This window comes from Nerophis lumbriciformis, linkage group LG29, assembly GCF_033978685.3.
Source record: "Nerophis lumbriciformis linkage group LG29, RoL_Nlum_v2.1, whole genome shotgun sequence".
Taxonomy (NCBI): Eukaryota; Metazoa; Chordata; class Actinopteri; order Syngnathiformes; family Syngnathidae; genus Nerophis; species Nerophis lumbriciformis.
Window position 1 is genome coordinate 13,161,348 of NC_084576.2, and position 19,180 is coordinate 13,180,527.

At 38.0% G+C, this 19,180-nt stretch overlaps 1 protein-coding gene across 2 annotated transcripts in view; it reads right to left on the reverse strand.

Moving 5' to 3' along the window:
- Window positions 1-10,694: 10,694 nt before the first annotated feature.
- Window positions 10,695-19,180, reverse strand: part of mctp2a (multiple C2 domains, transmembrane 2a) — a 140,691-nt gene continuing 132,205 nt past the window's right edge. For both annotated transcript variants that reach the window (XM_061925037.2, XM_061925036.2), the window contains one exon: window positions 10,695-11,381. In XM_061925037.2, coding sequence (XP_061781021.2) covers window positions 11,325-11,381 — 57 coding nt within the window. In that variant the 3' untranslated portion in view covers window positions 10,695-11,324. The remainder of the gene's footprint in view (window positions 11,382-19,180) is intronic.

The window sequence follows — 19,180 nt, forward strand, 5'->3', positions numbered from 1 at the left end:
GATGCAACATGGGGTTATGCTGAACGAAATGTGGCGGTCATTTTACTGTTGGCCTTGACTTGCCATCAAAGTAGGCCTATGCCATATATAATATATTATATATTATTATATATAATTATTTCGATGGTGGTCCGTGCAGTCAAACTAGACATTTTAGCAGGCTAATGCCACCGACTAAAATATTGCTGCGTAACTTTACAAATACATTTGGCTAATCGACATCAGCAAATGTCGCATAATTACTTAGTAAACCATCTTGCATCTTTGCATAAACCAGAGAAACCTACAGCGTAGGACTCGTCTATTCTATTGCCATTTGAAGTTCCTTGGAGTAGGATTCGGATTTGGCTGCGTATCTGGCAACCTCAGTCATGGAGAGTGGGAAGGGACTACAGAATTTTGACCGTGATTGCAGTCCAATTTCTGGCCACATTACTACATATGCTCCTTTAATGCTGCTGCTGTCTGGCTCGACCTTGCTGAGGTAAGAGTGAAAACGTGGACTGGTATTTCAACGTAGTAATGCGGGCGTTACTGATGGGACAGATTGGATCGGATAATAAGCGCTGACAAAGGGTCTTTAAATGATTAACAATCCTAGTGAATAATGACAGGTTATACTATTATTTATTTAAACTCATATTCCTGCATATTTATATTATTTATTTATTTTTATTTATTATTCTTCGGTCAGTGGTCAACAAAATAAACAGGTTTACATAAACAAACAGTTGTACATTCATAAATTGAAAATGTTGCAGACCGAAAGGGTTTAGGCCAGTGGTTCTTAACCTGGGTTCGATCGAACGGGCTCAGGGGTTCGGCGGAGGTCAAAACACACCTGACTCATCGTGTAAATACAAACTTCTCCCTATTGGCGTTTTACGGATACGGCAACAGCAGACTGGTTTGCAGGTGTGTAATTTGTTGTGAGTTTATGCACTGTGTTGGTTTTGTTCTTTGAACAAGGTGATGTTCATGCACGGTTCATTTTGTGCACCAGTAAAAAAAACATGGTAACACTTTAGTATGGGGAACATATTCACCATTAATTAGTTGCTTATTAACATGCAAATTAGTAACATATTGGCTCTTAACTAGTCATTATTAAGTACTTATTAATGCCTTATTCGGCATAGCCTTATTATAACCCTAACCCTAACAAAATAACTCTAAATTAAGTCTTTGTTACTTAGAATATGTTCCCCTAGTGTCTAAATAACTCTAAATTAAGTCTTTGTTACTTAGAATATGTTCCCCATTCTAAAGTGTTACCAAAAACATATAACTTTGTCTTCAATTTGAAAAAAAACATTTTATTTTTCACTAAAGAAGGGTTCGGTGAATGCACATATGAAACTGGTGGGGTTCGGTACCTCCAACAAGGTTAAGAACCACTGGTTTAGGCTGAAGTTGAACACTTATTGCGCCTAACCCTATAAATAATGTCAAATACAAGATGAGTTCCAAAAAATATAACATTTCCTTTGCACAACATATTATAAATACACTTACACAACATAAACACTGTTCAATTATATACACAGTAAAGACATGTGAAATATCATTGTATACGTGTTAGTTAACCTTTGCACCAATTATATACTATATACAAACAATTATACTTCCATTATTATTTATATCCCACATTTAGTTTGTAATTAACATTGATCATAGTATTAACTACTGTGTTGATTCAAGAGTGATATATTTTTCCAAGACATTGGTCTTAAAGTGTTTTTTAAATGTGTGAATGGAACTGGAACATTTTAAGGAATCATCCAAGCTGTTCCACAGTTGAACCCCCCTGACAGAAACACATCTACTTTTTAAGCTCGTTCTTATGTTAGCTTTCTGAAAGACTGCTGAACCTCTGAGGTCATAGTGACTCTCCCTAGGTATCTATATTGAATGTTTCTGCAAGTTTTTTGTAAAAAAACAAAAAAAATAGGCCTAACGACACCAATGCTACTCACCCTTTGACGGCACTTTACAAAGGCGTTGTATTTATAGAAGTACATCATGCCTGTCATACAAGTGTAACAAGAAGTTAATCACCACGTATGACATGGGTGTTAAACTCTGGCCTGCCGTGTAATTTCACTTGGCCCTTGAGGCGATATCAAATTAACACTAAAGCTGGCCCGCCGATTATATATCGCGGCGGTGCCGCGGTAACACCGCATTCACCGCTAATTCTAATACTTGCCAACCCTCCCGGGAGACTCCCAAATTTCAGTGCCCCTCCCGAAAATCGTCACGTCTGCTTTTCAGTCATTCCAACGAGTGCTGGCCCAGTCACATAACATGTACGGCTTCTGCATGCACACACAATTGAATGCAAAGCATACTTCATCAACAGCGATACAGGTTACGCTGAGGGTAGCCGAATAAAAAACTTTAACACTGTTGGAAATATGTGCCACACTGTGAATCCAAACCAAACAAGAATGACAAACACATTTCGGGAGAACATCCGCACCGTAACACAACAGAACAAATACCCAGAACCCTTTGCAGCACTAACTCTTCCGGGACGCTACAAGGTGTGTGTGTGGTTTTGGTGGTAGCGGGGGTGTATTTTGTAGCGTCCCGGAAGAGTTAGTGCTGCAAAGGATTCTGGGTATTTGTTCTGCTGTGTTTATGTTGTGTTTTGGTGCGGATGTTCTCCCGAAATGTGTTTGTCATTCTTGTTTGGTGTGGATACACAGTATGGCGTATATTTCTAACTGTGTTAAAGTTTTTTATACTGGCACCCTCAGTGTAACCTGTATCGCTGTTGATGAAGTATGCGTTGCATTCAATCGTGTGTGTGTTTGTACAGAAGCCGCACATATCTTGTGACTGGGTCTGAACGATGTTAGATTGGATGAAAAGCGGATGTGACGATAGCTCGTAGAGTACGTTAAGGCACTCCCCCAAGACTGTGGTCCGGGTGGACTACGAGATATAATGACTGATGAACACCTTCGTTGGATAATGAAGGTTGCCTCAGCTCAAAGCCTGAGCCCCGACATTAATGAACTAGCATCCAAGAAAAGATGGCAGGTATCTGGCTTGGGCACATCAGATTAGATCAGTGTGTTGCAAACTGAGCAGTTTAAAGTCCTGAATGGTTGTTTTATTCATTGTTATTTTATTTTCTAATTTATTAGCCTGTGGAAAAAGTTGATGTTGATATTTACCTCAGAAGGCTGCAAATAGAAAAGAGGCATTCTATTTTTATTTAAATTGTATTTGATATGCCATTGATATTTTTTAATTATTATTATTATTATTTGGAACTCGATTTTGCATGTCACTATAAAGTTATATAAACCTTGCTTGTTCAATATTCAATGCAAAACTTGTTTGGGTCCCTATTGAAAGGTTAATTTGTTCAACCTTGGCCCGCGGCTTTGTTCAGTTTTAAATTTTGTCCCACTCTGTATTTGAGTTTGACACCCCTGACGTCAACACAACAGTAAAAATAAATAGTGTACTCACCATTAACTTTTGAGACCACGGCTTGCGAGTACCTTTCTTGTAATCATTACTGACGCTGTAACGTCAACTTAGCCATCCTGTCTCTATGGTTATCATCACACCTGCGTTCTTTATGGCGTCCCGTCACAAAGCAAGGCAACGGACAAGCAAACACACGCTGGTGGAAGACTTATCGCCACCCTGACCTGCAGCCGAGGTGTTCCCAAAGGGGAGGGCGCGAGGTGCACATGTAACCATCGAGTGACGGCCCATTCAGATGAAGATGTTTGCCATGCACAACAAGCGGCGCGGTGGGCTTTCTGTGTACTTCTTTGCTAGTTTGACGTCTGCTCTGGTGCTGAACATCAGAGGAGCGTCTGCAGAGGGAAAAACAGGTTGTATGGGTCCTTGCACACACACACACACACACACACACACACACGCACACACAGTCTGCCTGTGGTGATGCCTGAAGGAGTGCCATGGAAACAAGCAGTGTGACAGGCTGTGTGTGTGCGTGAGGGGAGGGAGGGGGGTTGTCCGCCACAGCTGCAGGCGCTTCCTTCTTGACAGCCTGATGAAGACATCACTGCCACAACAACAACTACCAGGGAATGAATTTAAAACACACACACACACACGCAGTAATCAGACAATGTTAACTGTTGTGAGACTCAAAATGTTCATTAGCAGGCGTGTAAAACATCCAGGGACTAAACCGCCTCCCTCAGCAGCAGCACTGCATTCTGGGACCAGATTGCCCCGGCGACTTCATCTGCAGAGATTTGCCATCTTTCCCCGAGAGAAAAAACATTGATAAATAATTCCCAGATTATAATCAGGCGTCTTGGCAGAGCAGCTTGTGGAGGAAGCACGAGCAGCGGCGCATGCAACAGCTGCTGTAACCTTGTCAGACTCTTCTCTGTGATTGGTCGACTGCGAAACGCGCGGGGAACATTCAGCATGACCTCCGCGACACTGATTGGCTAACAGTTGACAGCTTGGAGGTACACGACCGTGCCCTCCTATCAACTCTTACGTGCCAACCGTGCCAATCACAAAACAACTTGGACGTCCATATTCTCCACTTTGCGGCATTTCTTGCGGTGCCCTCAGTCTCCTTTTGAATAAAATGCCCCTCTCTTTACTTTTCTTACGACCCTTCGCCACACTGCAAAAAGTCAGTGTTCAAAAACAAGAAAAAAATAATACAAAAATGAGGGGTATTTTATTTGAACTAAGCAAAATTGTCTGCCAATAGAACAAGAAAATTTGGCTTGTCAAGACTTTCCAAAACAAGTCAAATTAGCTAACCCAGGGGTCGGCAACCCGCGGCTCTAGAGCCGCATGTGGCTCTTTAGCGCCGCCCTAGTGGCTCTCTGGAGCTTTTTCAGAAATGTATGAAAAATGGAAAAAGATGAGGGGAAAACAATCTATTTTTTGTTTTAATATGGTTTCTGTAGGAGGACAAACATGACACAAACCTCCCTAATTGTTACAAAGCACACTGTTTATATTAAACATGCTTCACTGATTCGAGTATTTGGCGAGCCCCGTTTTGTCCTACTAATTTTGGCGGTCCTTGAACTCACCGTAGTTTGTTTACATGTATAACTTTCTAGGACGTGTTTTATGCCACTTCTTTTTCTGTCTCATTTTGTCCACTAAACTTTTAAGGTTGTGCTAGAAAGGTGAGTTTTGTTGATGTTATTGACTTGTTGGAGTGCTAATCAGACATATTTGGTCACTGCATGACTGCAAGCTAATCGATGCTAACATGCTATTTAGGCTAGCTATATGTACATATTGCATCATTATGCCTCATTTGTAGCTATATTTGAGCTCATTTAGTTTCCTTTAAGTCCTCTTAATTCAATTTATATCTCATGACACACTATCTGTATGTAATATGGATTTTAATTTTTTGCGGCTCCAGACAGATTTTTTTTTCTATTTTTGGTCCAATATGGCTCTTTCAACATTTTGGGTTGCCGACCCCTGAGCTAACCTCAATGAACCCAAATACCTTAAAATAAGTATATTCTCACTAATAACAAGTGCATTTTTCTCGGTATGAAAGAGAGACCTTTTTGCTCAATATGTTGACAAATATTCTTAAATTAAGAAAGTGCTAGTGTTATTATCCTGACATAATGATATGCATACATCATGAATTATTACTTTAAAAAAGTAGTTTATACTTGTGAGTGTTGATGACACAGCTTTGCAAGAGTTGATATTCTAGTTTCAAGCATGTTTTACTCAATATAAATGTATATGCACGTACAACACTTAGAACTTTTAGCATATCAGTATGTGGAATTAAATTATGGAATGGATTAAGTAAATAAGTTAAAAGTTGTACTGATATGATCCAGTTTAAGAGGTTGTTCAAAATAATAGTGCTTACAGAGTACAAAGAAGAAGAATTATGAGAAATACTTCCAACCTTATTGAAAATAAGATATTCTTCATCTCAGTATGTTAATAATGACTGAATTAATTAATTAATTACATATTACAAAACTGTTGTATACTAATTCATAGATGTTATTTTATTATATAAAAAGGTCAGTAAATGATTCTATATATTTGTAAACGCTTTGAAGTGGGAAAGGGGTAGGATTAAATAAGCTTTGCTTCTTCCTACTCCTTTTCGGGCATGATGTAAAATGAAATGATATGAAATTGTGTGATGTATTATGATGTAAGTGTGTTCATGTTCGAAATAAACTAAAGAAAGAAATATAGGTCATCAAATCTCAGCAACAAGCTGTAATATCTTACTGAGACCCTTAAAACGAGTAAAACACTCTAACATAAAATCTGCTTAGTGAGAAGAATTATCTTATCAGACAGAAAATAAGCAAATATCACCCTTATTTGAGATATTTCATCTTACTTAGATTTCAGTTTTTGCAGTGCACAAACAGCCCACAAAATAATCACATCAATCAATCCAAGATTATTTGTACAGCCCTTAATCACAAGTGCCTCCAAGGGCTGCACAAACCACAACGACATCCCCAGATCTGAACCCACATCCCAGCAAGGAAAAACTCCATCCATCCATCCATCCATTTTCTACCGCTTGTCCCTTTTGGGATCGCGGGGGGTGCTAGAGCCTATCTCAGCTGCATTCGGGCGGAAGGCGGGGTACACCCTGGACAAGTCGCCACCTCATCGCAGGGCCAACACAGATAGACAGACAACATTCACACTCACATTCACACACTAGGGCCAATTTTTAGTGATGCCAATCAACCTATCCCAAGGTGCATGTCTTTGGAGGTGGGAGGAAGCCGGAGTAACCGGAGGGAACCCACGCAGTCACGGGGAGAACATGCAAACTCCACACAGAAAGATCCCGAGCCTGGGATTAAACTCAGGACTACTCAGGACCTTCGTATTGTGAGGCACATGCACTAACCCCTGTGACTCCAAAAGCCCCAAAATGGGAAAAAGACAAAAACCGCAGATGTGAGACCTAATTATGAGCAGATCGATATGGAAATATCAAAACCGCCAAAACCAGATCTTTATGCTGTAAGATCGATTCTCAAATCAAAATATTGCTACTTTTGATACTTCAGTTCATTGTGTCAACTTTGTTAAAAGTTCAAGTTAAAGTACCACTGATAGTCACACACACACTAGGTGTGGTGAAATTAACCTCTGCATTTGACCCATCCCTTGTTCCACCCCCTGGGAGGTGAGGGAATCAGTGAGCAGCAGCGGTGGCAGCGCTCGGGAATAATTTTTGGTGATTTATCCCCCAATTCCAACCCTTGATACTGAGTTCCAAGCAGGGAGGTAATGGGTCCCATTTTTATGGTCTTTGGTATGACTCGGCCGGGGTTAACTCACAACCTACCGATCTCAGGTATTATAGGTGACTAAGTGTGAGAACATTTCAGCCTCTTCTCATTGCATACCGATTTGTTTTGCTCTTTTTCTTACTATTGTTTTTTCCCATATAAAAAAACAATAATAATACGATTGTGTAACGGCATAACCAACTGTGTCAAAAATTCTGCTAAAACGAAAATATTAATGTTCAGTTACACATTTAATAGTGTTTATTATGGTTGTTGTAACGTTTCAAATTAATTGATAAGTTAGTATTTAATATTTTGATTAACTATCTAAACTCTGTTTACATTTATGTATATTTTATTTATGTTTTCAGAGCTGCTAATATTTTTCAAATTAATTAAGTTAGTATTTGATTTTTAGAAATAACTAACTAAACTTTGTTCATATTTTATTTTTTATTTTGAGAACTTCTAATATTTTTCAAATTCATTGATAAGTCAGTATTTTATTTTTTGATTAAACTCTGTTTACATTTATGTATATTTTTGTATTGTTTTGAGAGCTACTAATATTTTTCAAATTAATTAATACGTTAGTATTTGATTTTTATAATTAACTAACTAAACTTTGTTTATATTTTAGGTATATTTTATTTTTATTTTGAGAGCTTCTAATATTTTTCAAATTAATAAGCTAGTATTTGATTTTTATAATTAACTAACTAAACTTTCTTTATATTTTAGGTACCGTATTTTCCGCACTATTAGCCGCACCTAAAAACCACAAATTTACTCAAAAGCTGACAGTGCGGCTTATAACCCGGTGCGCTTTATATATGGATTAATATTAAGATTCATTTTCATAAAGTTTAGGTCTCGCAACTACGGTAAACAGCCGCCATCTTTTTTCCCCGTAGAAGAGGAAGTGCTTCTTCTTCTACGGCATGCAACCGCCAAGGTAAGCACCCGCCCCCATAGAAGAGGAAGCGCTTCTTCTTCTACTGTAAGCAACCACCCGCCCCCGTAGAAGAAGAAGAAGCGCGCGGATATTACGTTTCATTTCCTTTGTGTGTTTACATCTGTAAAGACCACAAAATGGCTCCTACTAAGCGACAGGTTTCCGGTTCATGAAAAGACGCAATCTCTCCATCCGCACACGGACTACTATTTCACAGCAACTGCCTAAAGACTTTCAAAAAAAGCTGGCTACTTTCCGTGCATATTGTAAAAACAAGATAGCTGAAAAAAAGATCCGGCCAGAGAACATTATCAACATGGACAAGGTTCCACTGACTTTTGATATTCCTGTGAACCGCACTGTGGATACAACGGGAGCACGTACGGTGAATATTCGCACCACAGGGAATGAGAAGTCATCCTTCACTGTGGTTCTAGCTTGCCATGCTAATGGCCAGAAACTTCCACCCATGGTGATATTCAAAAGGAAGACCTGGCCAAAAGAGACCTTTCCAGCCGGCGTCATCATAAAAGCTAACTCGAAGGGATGGATGGATGAAGAAAAGATGAGCGAGTGGTTAAGGGAAGTTTACGCGAAGAGGCCGGGTGGCTTTTTTCACGCAGCTCCGTCCATGTTGATATACGACTCCATGCGCGCCCACATCACGCTGGTTTTTAATATATTATTAAAGTTTGACTGACCTATCTGACTGTTTTTTTGACATTCCCTTTAGCACAGTTAGATGCGGCTTATAACACGGGGCGGCTTATAGGTGGACAAAGTTTTGAAATATGCCGTTCATTGAAGGCGCGGCTTATAACCCAGGGCGGCTTATGGTGCGGAAAATACGGTATATTTTATTTTTTATTTTGAGAGCAAATATTTTTCAAATTCATTGAAAAGTTTGTATTTTTTAAATAAACTCACTAAATGTTGTTTCCTTCTAATATGTGTGGAAATAGTGTCAAAGCGCTTTGAGTTCCTTAAAAAAGATAGAAAAGCGCAATACAAGTACAACCCATTTACCATTTAATATTTTAGATCAATGGTGTCTAACTTGCCATCAAATATGAAGGGGCCATTTTGATATATTTTTATAAAAAATAAAAAAAATGCTTTATACAGATATCATATATATCTAAAGACAAAAATGTTGTGTTATAGGTGACCTAGTATATTATTACTAATTATTAGTTTACAATGTTCTGAATTTTCTCATTACATTCAAGATTTTTTGCTCTTTTTTGCTCACATTTTACTGTTGTTTTTTAAGATAGATGTTATTATTGGAAAATACAAAAACTTTAAAAAATTAGGTATATTTGCACCAAGTATCATATCAGATTGGTATTGTCGATACCACCCTGAATTTTGCTTGGTATAGGATCGGAAATGAAATGTGGTATCGCATATCACTAGTGGGGATGCAATGGATGCCATTTGAATACAGTTATTGCAAATGATTCATGATACTGTGAGAGTCCCGTCCATTGGGAGGCCAAGCAGAGAGTCGTAGGAGGTCTTCTTCCATGTCATAGAGGACTGGTCCTCCCCGGGTCACAACTTAAAACAGCTAGCGCGTCCTCCAGGCTGGTACCTCTCCAGAGATTATCCGTGGTCACCTTGTAACCTCTCAGAGCAGAAAAGAGAAGCGGCAGGTCAAATGGTCTAAAACAGGGTCTATTTAAATGCTAGAGTGTATAGATGGGTTTTAAGGTGGCACTTATATTGCTTGTATTGAGGTGGCATCTCTAACTGTTGCTGGTAGGGCATTCCATAGTACTGAGAACATAGAGAACAAGAGTAAAAGTCTGGTTTGGATTTTAGTGGTCTGGATGTCAAAGCTGAAATTATTTGCACAAACGTATCCTGGTGGCGTCTCTTAATTGGTTACAGCTCCTGTGGGACACAACTTGGGATTCTAACCCCTCCAAACCGGCACCCAAGCCCAGCCAAAAACCGGGAACCCCCCCGCCCCCGGGGCCCCAAACAGAGCCAAGACCGAAGGCGGGGGTTTGAGCAAGTGTGTGGGATTTCAGCTCGTCAGAAGCTCAGGGTCACCTCCACACCCCTTGCTCACTTTGAAATGGACCCCTGGTGGCAGTTCCTGGGAGAGCCAAGTGATGTCTCTATCAGCCTGTCAAAAAGAGATAGCCCGGGGCTCCACCGGGTCCCCTCCGAGCCAATCAAAGTCTTCACAAAGCACAGATGGATGCTCTTTCACCACTGTGCTACTGCTAAGGAGGATGGGGGGGGGCGAGAAGGGGGTGTTGAGGGGTTTGTTGTGATGTGCTGTCCCCCCCACCCCATCAGATAAAAACAAGCGCACCATCTCACGGGGGGCCAAAGCTCAGATCAGCTCGGACTATGTTTATTATATGCTGTCAGCCATTTTTCTCTGCAAAAATGGATAGGTAAATAGTTAGATATGCAGAACTGAGACGACGATTTAGGCATGTATTTTAAAAACAACAACGTATTTAATGGTATGTACAACAATGACAAAACAAATAAAACAGCATAGAGCGTAAACTGTGTGTCTATATCAGGCAGCATTGTTCTATATTAAAAATCCTTACCAAAAAAGGAAGTTGTGTAAAAAAATACATTCGCGCTGACTTCTGGCTTATAATGATATTAGCTCACGGATCAAGAGGAAAATATTGCCACAGTTTGTTTTCCATGAATTGTTAAGCTGGCATTAAATTTACCTTCGGGCAAATATCTGAAGAAACAAAAAAAAGAGAGGCAGGAGATCTAAGGTAAGCCAAAGCCGACGCGCCTCATTCCTCCTCTAAATTACATCCAAAGATGAAGGCAGAGCCTCGCACTGCTCCTTTCTTTACCTCCAGGCGGCTGATTGACGGGGCCGTGCGCTGCCCTCCTCCTGCTGCTGCTCACACCGCCTGTCAGCCGGGGAGGCAAACACACCGGTCAGAGGGCGACTGGAAGGGGGAGGGCAGAGTCGGGGGCACTACGGCTGGGAGCGCGCGGGGTCATGGGCTCGGGTGGCGCCGGTGCGTTGTCAGGTGGACCGGGTCGAACCCTGCTCAGGCTCGGGGGGCCGGCCTCTTATCCGCCTGAGCTTACTTCTTCCTGCGCGGTTGGCTCTGGCTCGGCGCTCTCAGGGCGCTGTGCTGCACCTGTGAAAACAAATAGGAGTTTGGTGGGAGGCAGGTAATCCGAGCTCAGCGGAGCGCACGGTAATAGCTCCCCAGAGGAGAGCCGGTGCAGGGGGAGAGTGAGGCGGCCTCGCATGTAATGAATCATTTTTTAAACACGGCAGCATGAGGGAATTAATCACACAGAGGAAGGGTTTGAGGAGTCGTGGGTTTTGAACCACCTCCTCCTCACTTTGCACCCCATCACAATATCAGAAACACGTACACACCAACTGCAGAGATGACCTGTCAGGCTTCTCAGAGACGTGCAAACTGCAACTTAATGTTCATCCAAGAAAAAGTTTGCTAAAGTCCAAGAAGAACTTAAACCAGTATTGTTTGGATGAAACAAGCATTTCTTCTCATTATTATTACATACAGTACAGGCCAAAAGTTTGGACACACCTTCTCATTTCAATGCGTTTTCTTTATTTTCATGACTATTTACATCAGGGGTCCCCAAACTTTTTGACTCCGGGGCCGCATTGGGGTAAAACAATTTGGCTGGGGGCCGCGCTATATATATGTATATATATATATATATATATATATATATATATATATATATTATATGTAAATGTGTGTGTGTGTATATGTATATGTATATGTCCATGTATATATACAGTATATGTATATGTGTATATATGTGTATATATGTATATGTAGATATATATATATATGTATGTATATATATATATATATATATATATATATATATATATATATATATATATATATATATGTATATGTGTATATATGTGTATATATATATATATATATATATATATATATATATATATATATATATATTATATGTAAATGTGTGTGTGTGTATATGTAAATGTGTATATATGTGTGTGTATATATGTATATGTGTATGTATATGTATATGTCCATGTATATATACAGTATATGTATATGTGTATATATGTGTATATATGTATATATATATATGTATATGTGTATATATGTATATATATATATATATATGTATATGTGTATATATGTATATATATATGTATATGTGTATATATGTATATATATGTATATGTGTATATAGGTGTATAAATATATATGTGTCTATATGTGTGTGTGTATATATATATATATATATATATATATATATATATATATATATATATATATATATATATATATATATATATATATATATATATATATATATATGTATTCATACATATATATTCATCGCGCACTAATTGACTTAAAGAGCGTACTTGCTGCATGTCACGTTATCGATGGTAAAAATGCATTTTTAGACAATATGATTTGCCTGAGTGGCGAGGAGACGATAGAAAATGGACTAGTAAGGACAAATAAAAAAATAAAAAATAAAATAAAATAAACATTTTTTAACTTGGGACTTCCCGTGGGCTGGATTTTGGCCGCTGGGGGGCCGTATTCGGCCTGCGGGCCGTAGTTTGGGGACCCGTGATTTACATTGTAGATTGTCACTGAAGGCATCAACACTATGAATGAACACATGTGGAGTTATGTACTTAACAAAAAAAAAGGTGAAATGACAGAAAACATGTTTTATATTCAAGTTTCTTCAAAATAGCCACCCTTTGCTCTGATTACTACTTTGCACACTTTTGGCATTCTTTTGATGAGCTTCAAGCACACCTGTGAAGTGAAAACCATTTCAGAATGCCAAGAGTGTGTGCGAAAAAGTAATCAGAGCAAAGGGTGGCTATTTTGAAGAAACTAGAATATAAAACATGTTTTCAGTTACTTCACCTTTTTTTGTTAATTACATAACTCCACGTGTTCATTCATAGTTTTGATGCCTTCAGTGACAATCTACAATGTAAATAGTCATGAAAATAAAGAAAACGCATTGAATGAGAAGGTGTGTCCAAACTTTTGGCCTGTACTGTATTTGAGCATATTTAAGCACAGTATGTTACTTACAGGGGGCGCAATCACACCGGGACACGTCCAGTTTGAAGGACATGACTATGGTCCCCTTCCCTCCTCGATGCACTTTTCTTCATCATCCTTATTTCAGACGTTTACAACACTTCATAATACAACACTGTATTACAGCAACTTTCATAATGTTGTTCGTTATTTCAACTTGTTCTGACTTGTCCTAATGTACAAGGTGGCAGATATTATTATTAAATGGATGCAGAGTGATTACGTTATTTATATGACACTGAGCTTGCTTGTCCATCTACAAATACCACATTCAAACCCAGGGTTCTGAGGCCTGGGAAGAATATGCTACTTGAGGTTTGATCCGAAGACTGACACGAGTGGTCGAACGAACCAAACTTTCTGTGTCAAGTGTGCCCAAGGAAATGTAGAAGAGGAAGATGAAGGAAGAGGAGGAGAATAAATAAGATGGGAAAGAAGAAGAGGGAGAAAGAAAAGGTAAAAGAAAAAGAAGATAAAAAAGAAGAAGAAAGTGAAGAAGAAAAAGACGAAGAAAACAAAGGAAAAGGAAAAAGAACAAGAACAAGAAGATAAAGAAGAAGAAGAAGAACAAGAAGGAGGAAAATTAAGAAGAAAAGAGGAGAGAGAAGAAAAATATACAGAGGAAAAATAATACAAAGAGAAGGAGGGGGAAAAAGATAAAAGCGTTGAGGAAGAAGAACAAGGAACAAAAAGGAGGAAAAAGAAGAGGAAGAACATTAGAAAGAAAAACAACAAGAAGAGAAAGAAGATGAGGAGAAGAACAAGAGGAGAGACATGAGGCGAAGAAGATGAAGATTAGAATGAAGAAGAAGAGAGGAAAGAAAAAGAAGAGAAATAATAAAAAGAAGAGGAAAAAGAACAAGAAGAGGAGGAAGAGGAAGAAGATGAAGAAGATAATGAAAAAGAAAAAGATGAGAAGGAAGAAGAATAAAGAGAAGAAAAAGAAGAGGAATATAAAGAAGTTGAGAAGGAAGAAGAGGAAGACTAGAAAGTAAAAGACAAAAAAGAAGAAGGGGAAGAAAAAGAGAAAGAAAAATAATTAGAGGAAGAAGGAGAAGAAAAAATGGGAAGGAAAAAAGCAGAAGAGGAAAAAGAACAAGAAGAGGAAGAGGAGGAGAAGAGGAAAAAGAACAAGAAGAGGAAGAGGAGGAGAAGAATAATAAAAAGATAGAGAAGAAAAGAGGAAGATGAGGAGAAAGAAGAAGAAGAGAAAGAATAAAAATAAAAATAAAAAAGAACAAGAACAAGAAGAGGAGGAGGAAGGTGAGAAGAAGTAGAAGAAGAAGAAGAAGAAGAAGAAGAAGAAGTAGAAGAAGACAGATAAAGAAGTTTAGGAAGAAGAAGAAAAAAGGATAAAGGAAAAAGAAAAAGAAGAAGAAAAAAATCAGGGAGAAGGAGGAGAATGGAGAGACGAGAAAGAAAAAAAGAGAAAGAAGACAACAAAAGAGAAGAAAAAGAAGAGGAAGATAAAGAAGTTGAGGAAGAAGGAGAGGAAGAAAAAGTAGAAAAAGATCAAGAAAAAAGAAGAAGAAGAACAAAAAGACAATTGAGGGGGAAGAAGAAGGGAGAGATGAGGAAGAAAAAGAAGAGGAAGAAGGGCAAAAAAGAAGAAAAGGAGGAGGAAAAGTAGAAAGAAATAATTGAAGTAAGGAAGTAAAGAAACAAAAATAAAGAACGTGTTTTTTCCAAAGACACAACAGTAGTGACAATAATATGTACATACATACATATACATATATATATATATATATATATATATATATATATATATATATATATATATATATATATATATATATATATATATATTTATATATATATAACTGCTTTTGTTTTCCAACATAAAAATAATACAATATTTATATCAAAATTATAGTGCAATTAACATCTTTTCAGCTTAAATGAGCGGTGGTTTGTTTTATTAAACCAGTGGTTCTTAACCTTGTAGGAGGTACCGAACCCCACCAGTTTCATATGCTTATTCACCGAACCCTTCTTTAGTGAAAAATAAAATGTTTTTTTTCTTAATTTAATCTTAATTCATAAATATTAATCATGAAATTATGTTATTATATTAAATAAATACTAATAAAGATACATTTTACAAACAGAAAGTTACTGATCCCATGTTTCCATCTCATTGTGCAACATGTGAATGTTTAAGTGGTAACTAAATGCAATATCTGAAAGGGGTACAAATTATTTCCAAAGCAGGACCCCCACCCAGACATAGAATACTAGTACACAGCTCATGAAAAAACAATATGTTTTGTTATTGTCATTGTAAGTGGGCCAAAACACATAACAAATAATCTCATGGAAATGACTGCTGTCATTTGATTATAATAATAAAACATTTTATTTATTTGGGACAGGTGTGCTGCTGGTGTGGCCAAAGTGCATGTGCACGTCTGACGTCGCTCACATTAAAATTAAAAGAGCTACACTTCATCTGAAGTCTGCTTTTCTTCATTTTTTTTCTTGTATAGATAAAATCCATATATTGCCATTTCAAACGATGTTGCATCAACCAACTTTTCGAGCACAGATTGGAGTAGTCGATTCTTAGGAATATAAATCCATCCATCCATCCATTTTCTACCGCTTGTCCCGTTCGGGGTCGCAGGGGTGCTGGAGCCTATCTCAGATGCATTCTGGCGGAAGGCGGGGTACACCCTGGACAAGTCGCCACCTCATCGCAGGGAATATAAATCGATATATCAAATAATTATTAGATCAAATATATAGAGATGTCCGATATTATCGGCCGATAAATGCTTTAAAATGTAATATCGGAAATTATCGGTATCGGTTTCAACCTCTCGATTTTTCCGGGAGACTCCCGAATTTCAGTGCCCCTCCCGAAAATCTCCCGGGGCAACCATTCTCCCGATTTCCACCCGGACAACATTAGCGTCCTCTACAACCTGTCGGCACGTCCGCTTTTCCTCCATACAAACAGCGTGCCTGCCTAGTCACATAATATATGCGACTTTTACACACACATAAGTGAATGCAATCCATACTTGGTCAACAGCCATACAGGTCACACTGAAGGTGGCCGTATAAACAACTTTAACACTGTTACAAATATGCGGCACACTGTGAACCCACACCAAACAAGAATGACAAACAGAGAGAACATCCGCACCGTAACACAACATAAACACAACAGAACAAATACCCAGAAGCCCTTGCAGCACTAACTCTTCCGGGACGCTACAATATACACCACCAAAATCCCCTCCCCATCACCCGAATTCGGAGGTCTCAAGGTTGCCAAGTATGCTCTAGTATACTCTGGACTGAAGCTGTGTGCCTTCATTGTTTTTGTAGCTGTTGTTTTGAGGCATGTTTAAAACATTTTTAGAATAATGCACTTTGTGAAAGTCAAAGTATAGTATTTCCCATAGTTGTAGTGGGTATCAGGATTATCTCAGGGAGAGCTTGTCCCAAATTCCAAGCTGCTGTTTTAAATATGGCAGTGTCATGTTGGCACTTTTTTCCATAACTGGAGTTGATTTATTTTGGAAAACCTTGTTTTTGATTGATTGATTGAAACTTTTATTAGTAGATTGCACAGGACAGTACATATTCCGTACAATTGACCACTAAATGGTAACACCCCAATAAGTTTTTCAACTTGTTTAAGTCGGGGTCCACGTTAATCAATTCATGGTAAAGTTACATTGTTTAATGCATCCAGCGGGGCATCACAACAAAATTAGGCATAATAATGTGTTAATTCCACAACTGTATATATCGGTATCGGTTGATAATCGGTAATTAAGAGTTGGACAATATCGGAATATCGTCAAAAAATCTATTATCGGACATCTCTACAAATATACAATCATTGTTTATTCAGTCAGTCTAGATTAGTATTTTTATATCATGTATGATCTTTAGCACTGAAAGAAATGTAGCCAAAATATCTGGAGTTACCTGAGCAACTTATTTAAATAGCTTTTTGGGAAATTCTAAAGAAATACCCAATTAAATCAACGGTGAAAATGCATACCGTATTTTTCGGACTATAAGTCGCAGTTTTTTTCATAGTTTGGCCGGGGGTGCGCCTTATACTCAGGAGCGACTTATGTGTGAAATTATTAACACATTACTGTAAAATATCAAATAATATTATTTGGCTCATTCACGTAAGAGACTAGACGTATAAGATTTCATGGGATTTATAGCATGTCCTATTAGTTATGATTATTTGAATGACTCTTACCATAATATTTTACGTTAACATACCAGGCACGTTCTCAGTTGGTTATTTATGCCTCATATAACGTACACTTATTCAGCCTGTTGTTCACTATTCTTTATTTATTTTAAATTGCCTTTCAAATGTCTATTCTTGGTGTTGGGTTTTATCAAATAAATTTCCCCAAAAAACGCGACTTATACTCATACTTGCCAACCTTGAGACCTCCGATTTCGGGAGGTGGGGGGTGGGGGCGTGGTCGGGGGTGGGGTGGGGCGTGGTTAAGAGGGGAGGAGTATATTGACAGCTAGAATTCACCAAGTCAACTATTTCATACATATTATATGTATATATACATATATATATATATATATATATATATATATATATATATATATATATATATATATATATATATATATATATATATATATATATATATATATACATCCTGAAAATATGCAAACAAAACTGTGTTTAGATAATTGATACTTCAAACTTGCATAAATAAATATTAAGCAATATAACATAACTTGGCTTCTGAGAGTTTCAAAATGTAATGAATAAAATGCTAAAGTTGTTGATAAACAAGCAATTATTTTAATAATTAAATATGGTCATTTTAAATGAATTATTATGATAATTTAAAATCAATTATTTCAAATATGTTTATTTTAATGTATAATTCTATGGCTGGATGTAATAAGGAGTTAAGGAGTCACGAAAAAATACAAATAAAAATACAATAAATTTTGATGTTTTCAGCAAAATATAGTAAAAATGTATTTAGTTTTTTTTTTTTTTTAATTAATAAATATATTTATTTTTAGGTAAAATAAACATAATAATACAATTTATATCTAGTCTGGATGATTTAGTTCTTGTCACCCTGTTGTCCTCCGTCATGAAAAAAGGCTGTCCTCACTCAGGTCCGCATGGAGCTGGAGGGGGCGTGGCTTCCAGCTCCGGCTGAAAATCGGGAGATTTTCGGGAGAATATTTGTCCCGGGAGTTTTTCGGGAGAGGCGCTGAATTTCGGGAGTCTCCCGGAAAATTCGGGAGGGTTGGCAAGTATGCTTATACTCCAGTGCGACTTATATATGTTTTTTTCCTTCTTTATTATGCATTTTCGGCAGGTGCGACTTATACTCCGGTGCGGCTTATACTCCGAAAAATACGGTAGTTTGTTTCAATTGTGTTGATATTTCCTCAATCTAAAGGCAAAGTGATCACAGGGCGAAGTGAAAAAAAGCAGCTAAAATGTGCCGACTTGCTTTTGAAGCGTGGCCGGTGTGTGCGGAAAATCTGTTGAATAAAATCCCGGACCTTTATGCTAATGAGACGTGCGCGCCACTATTAGTACCGGGAGATGGAGTGTGGGAACAAAGTGGCAGCCTGGTGCATCACAACATGAAACTGTGCTCAGAACTGACAGATGCTTCTCATTTCAGTGTCGTCAGAAGTCCTCGTTTGAGGACGACTTTGTAGATTTGTGCGGCCGCTAATTGCCAAGTCACATTTGCAAGAAGGACAGGAGTCTGTCTGCAGCCTTTGTTTTTGCATCCGCACCTATCTGATGATTGTTCTAAGTCAACAAAAACAAAATGTCTGCTTTTTTTTACGTGGGG